We start from the raw sequence: 5,262 nt of genomic DNA, 5'->3' as shown, positions 1-5,262 counted from the left end.
TTTTTTCAAGACAGGTTTTTTCTATATAGCCCTGGCTGTCCTGGAACTCTCTCTGTAGACCAGGCTGGCCTCCAGTTCAGAAATCCGCCTGCCTCTGCCTCCCAAGTGCTGGGATTAAAGGTGTGCGCCACCACCACCCCCCAACTATATTTTTTTAAAAAGTGTTGTTATTATGCTGTTAGCTCATATCATGATTCAGTTTTTAGGAAATAAAAGCCATTTACCATAGCAGCTTAGTCAAATCAGGGGGAGGTTTGAGCACTCATGAGAGAGGTTTAGTTTCCCCTTGGCTTTAAGAGTGCAAGAAAATGACAAAACATCAACTACCAAACACTTGAAGTTACCACAGCTCTGGGGTCCGCCTAAAACTCAAACTTGTAGCTAGTCAAGTACTTGTAGTGTTCAAGAGGGTTTGAATGACAGGCTGCTGTTGATTAGTCATGCTGGAGCACCCAAGAACCACATGGGACATTAGCAGTTGTGCATATCTGCATGTTCATGCTGTGCAGTCCATGCTGTGGCATGCATTCCTAGTAAGAAAGAGCTGCCTCTTATGCAGTAATCACCAAGTTGCAGATGCTTTGCCTGATGAACTTATTTGCATATTACAAAAACCCTCATGAAATTTGCTAATATATTATGTCAGTCTAGCAAGGTCGTAGACTTTTTTGTTCTTATTATTTTCAGAGCCAACGGTTGCAAGAAAGTTTGAAGAAAGTGGACCACATCAAAATCTTGGTATAGTATATAATTTTCTCTACTTTTGAAATAAGTTTTTTAGCTTCAGTAAGAAAATGGTTTTCCTCAATGGTTTCCCTTGAGTTCTGACAGTTTCAGTAAACAACAGTCTTTAGGAGGGATCACACATGTATTTATACAGTTATACAGTTAGCCTGAAATGAAGAAATATGAACTAAGCAATGTTTAAATTTTAAATTCCTATAATTCTGTTAAAATCTAGAATTACACAAAAATCTTATGTAAACTCCTGACTGCACCGTCGCAAGGGCATCCATCCTTAGAGATGACTGTCTCAGGACACTCTGAGATACTTTTGAAACCTGCTCAAATTAGGATTAGAAGGAAAAAGCAGATGCCCCAAGTCTTGTCTTCTGGGATCTTTCTAAACTGTATCTCAGTTTTTGCTCCCTCAGGTGGTAAATGACAAGAAGATAGGGACTTAACAGGACTAACAACTAAAAGTATCAGTCCAGGAGGGTAGCTTTTCACATTTAGAATTTCAGGAAATATATAGGTCATGTTTATATAAATCCGCTCAAGGAGTGTTTCTTTGGCACTTTTGCAGAGAAGAGTGCAGCAGGCATTTTGCTACTTTGCAGATCCTTTTTCCTTCTATCCTTTCAGCCCTCTAACAATAGATAAGGGAGCAAGTCCCCAGTAGACTACTTCCTGATGATTAGGGTGTTGAGTTCCTTGGGGCAAGTTTGATCTTCACAGACAGGATAACTCATTTCTTCTTCTTTTTCCCTTGCTCACAACTACATAACAGAAAGCTACCAACAGCAACCAACCAATAACACCTCCTTTCCTCCTACTTATTGGGGCCGTAGTATTTATATACCCTCTAAAAAGTCCCCAGAATCCCAAATGTCACACAGTCTCAGAAACTTATCTGCAGCTGGCAAATTCACACCCCTACTAGAGCACAAGGCAAATCATAGCTTCTGTGAATAGTCTTTAGTGGCCCCTACCCACACCTGAGATTAAAACAAAAACATCATCTTATACTTCTGTGTTTTTCCAAGGAACCAAAATTCCAGAATTGTTACTACAGCAGAGTTTAGTTTAAAGTTTGTCCTTGAGTTTATTTGAGGTTCAGATTAATGTAATCATTTTTGTTTAGAATATGGATAGGTTATTGGGTAAGAGTCAGGGTTGGAGAACCAAATACTCTGGAGGTATTGCATTCTAAAGCCAGTCAGCTGGTCCCATTCAGTTAAGAAGAAACTTGAAAAAGGAGAGTGGGTCATTGGAAGAACAGAGGGGAATCAGAAGATTTTTTTTTCTCTTAGCAGTGACACTGGGTGGCCCTGTGACACTGAGTCACTTTTTTTTAAAAAAAAAATAAGATTTATTTATTTTTATGTGTATGGATGTTTTGCCTACATATATGTCTGTGTACCACATGTGTACATGCTGGAAGAAGGTATTATTGGAATTACAGACAGTTGTGATCTGGAAGTTGAACTCTTTGAAATTGAAATTGAAATATGCGTTCTAGAAATTGAACTCTTAACCTCTGGAAGAACAGCCAGTGCTCTTAACTACTGAGCCATCTCTTCACCCCCTGAATTGTTTTCTTAACCTCTTGTTCTGTCATCTTAGCTATCAAAAGAAAATAGAGGCCGGGCAGTGGTGGTGCACGCCTTTAATCCGAGCACTTGGGAGGCAGAGGCAGGCGGATTTCTGAGCTCAAGGCATGCCTGGTCTACAGAGTGAGTTCCAGGACTGCCAGGGCTACACAAAGAAACCTTGTCTCAGAAAAACCAAAAAAAAAAAAACCAAAAAAAAAAAAAAAAAAAAACTCCATTGTGTAAATGTGTCACATTTTCTTTATCTTTATTTTATCTCTAGTTTCTCTGTCTATAACAAATACTATAATAGGATAGAGCATCCTAAGTTATATGTATAGCTGGATCTTGAAGTAGATAAAATCCCAATCTTCTAAAAAACTGCCATATTGATTTCCAAGGTGGCTGTACAAGTTTGCACTCCCACCAACAATTGAGAAGTATTCCCCTTGCTCCATATCCAGCATGAGTGGTCACTTGTGTTTGTTATCTTAACCATTCTGACAGGTATAGCATGGAGTCTCAGAGTCGATTTGATTTGCATTTCCCTGATGGCTAAGGATGTTGATTTCAAGGAAGACAGTAGAGTTCATAGAGACATTACAGTAGAGTTGAGCAGAAGAGTAGGGCACAGAAGGAAGAGGCAGGGTTACTGGGAGAATTGTGCAGAGACAGATTGAAGAGAGAACAAGATACACACAGGTAAAGACAGAGCAAGCAAGAGAATGAGGAGCCAGAAGATTAGAAAAGATTGCTAGAGTCAGTTTGAGGCCAAGGAGAGCAATTCAGAGGCCAAGAGAAAAGCCAGATTTAATAAATCACCTGAGAGAGGAGTTTGGCCAGAACAGCCAAGTTGAACCAGCCAGCTAGAGTTCAGAAAGAACAAGAAAGGTGAGCTTATTCAGCAGCAGGTCTTAGGGGCTGAAATCATTCTAGGCCTAGATTAGCAGATGGAGGCAGTATGTCTCGGAAACAACAACTACATCAAGCAAATAAAAATTACTTATATATTTTGGATATTAGCCCGCTGTCAGACATGGAGTTGATCAAAATCTTTTCCCACTCTGTAGGCTGCTGTTTTGCTCTACCGTTCCTTTGCCGTACAGAAGCTTTTCAGTTTCATGAAGTACCATTTATTAACTGTTGCGCTTAGTGCCTGTGCTGTTGGTGTTCTGCTCAGGAAGTTGTCTCCTGCACCACTGTGTTCAAGGCTATTCCCTACTTTCTCTTCTGTTAGGTTCAATGTATCTGATTTTATATTGAAGTCCTTAGTCCAGTTGATCTTGAGTTTTGTGCAAATAAGGATTTATTTGCATTCTTCAACATGTAGACATCCAATTAGATAGACACCATTTGTTGAAGATGCTTTCTTTTTTCCAGTGTATATTTCTGGCTTCTTTATTTAAAAACCAGGTGTCCCTAGGTGTGTGGATTTACATATGGGTCTTCCATTCAATTCCGCTGATCAACCTGTCTGTTTTATGCCAATACCATGTAGTTTTTGTTACTATTGCTCTGTAGCACAGCTTGAAATCAAGGACGGTGATGCCTCCAGACGTTCTTTTATTGTACAGAATTGTTTTACCTATCTTGAGTTTATTTGTTTTTCCATATGAAGTTGAGTATTGTTCTTTAAAGGTCTGTAAAATATTGTGTTGGAATTTTGATGAGGGTTGCATTGAATATGTAGATTGCTTTTGGTTGTATGGCCATTTTCACTGTTAATCCTACTGATTATGAACATGGGAGATCTTTCCATTTTCTGATAATAATCTTCAATTTCTTTCTTCAAAGAAAGAAGTTACTGTCATGCGAGTGTTTCCCTTGCTTGGCTAGAGTTACCCCAAGATATTTTATATTACTTATGGCTACTGTGAGGAGTGTTGTTCCCCTGATTTCTTCCTCAAGCCCATTTTTCTTTATATATAGGAGGGCTACTGATTTTTTTTTGTTTTTTAGTTAATGTTGCAACTAGCCACTTCAGTTAAGGTGTTTATCAGCTGTACATGTTTCCTGGTAAAATTTTGGGGGTCATTTATATATCACATCAATTATATTATCATATCATCTGCAAATAGCAGTACTTTGACTGCTTCCTTTCCAATATGTATCCCTTTGATCTCCCTCAATTGTCTTATTGCACCTCTAGAGCTTCAAGTTCTGTACTGAATAGATATGGAGAGAGTGGGCAGCCTTGTATTGTTCTTGATTTTAGTGGAATTGCTCTGAGTTTCTTTACATTTAATTTGATGTTGACTATGGGCTTGCTGTAAATTGCCTTTCTTGTGTTTGTTATGTCTCTTGTATTCCCTAATCTCTCCAAGACATTTATCATGAAGGGGTATTAGATTTTGTTTTTTGTTTGTTTGTTTGTTTGTTTTTGTTTTTTCGAGACAGGGTTTCTCTGTGTAGCCCTGGCTATCCTGGAACTCACTCTGTAGACCAGGCTGGCCTCGAACTCAGAAATCTGCCTGTCTCTTTCTCCCAATTGCTGGGATTAAAGGTGTGCACCACCACAGCCCGGCTGGATTTTGTTAAAGGCTGTTTTCAGCATCTAATGAGATGATAGGGGTTTTTTCTTTCAATTTGTTTTTGTGGTGGATTACTTTGACTGATTTTCATATATTGAACCATCCCTGCATCTTTGGGATAAAGCCTACTTGATCTTTTTGATGTGTTCTTGGATTCAGTTTTCAAGCATTTTATTGGTTACTTTTACATCAATGTTCATGAAGGAAATTGGTCTGTAATTCTCTTTTTCTGATAAATTTTTGTGTAGTTTGAGTATCAGGGTGACTATAGCCTCATAAAATGAGTTTTGCAGTGTTCCTTCTGTTTCTATTTTGTGGAATAGTTTGAGGAGTATAGGTATTAGCTCTTCTTTGAAAATCTAGTAAAATCCTGCCCTAAACCTGTCTGGCCTTAGGCTCTTTTTGGTTGAAACACTTTT

General features: G+C 38.7%; 1 protein-coding gene across 4 annotated transcripts in view; it reads left to right on the top strand.

Annotated features, from left to right (window-relative positions):
* Positions 1-5,262, top strand: part of Pdxdc1 (pyridoxal dependent decarboxylase domain containing 1) — a 92,823-nt gene that overhangs the window by 71,486 nt on the left and 16,075 nt on the right. For all 4 annotated transcript variants that reach the window (XM_031363107.1, XM_031363106.1, XM_031363105.1 and 1 more), the window contains exon 13: positions 688-738. In XM_031363107.1, the coding sequence (XP_031218967.1) occupies positions 688-738 (51 nt within the window). The remainder of the gene's footprint in view (positions 1-687; positions 739-5,262) is intronic.

Source organism: Mastomys coucha, unplaced genomic scaffold, assembly GCF_008632895.1.
Source record: "Mastomys coucha isolate ucsf_1 unplaced genomic scaffold, UCSF_Mcou_1 pScaffold12, whole genome shotgun sequence".
Classification (NCBI taxonomy): Eukaryota; Metazoa; Chordata; class Mammalia; order Rodentia; family Muridae; genus Mastomys; species Mastomys coucha.
The sequence above is the reverse complement of the archived record's forward strand: the minus strand, read 5'-3'. Positions and strand labels throughout refer to the sequence as shown.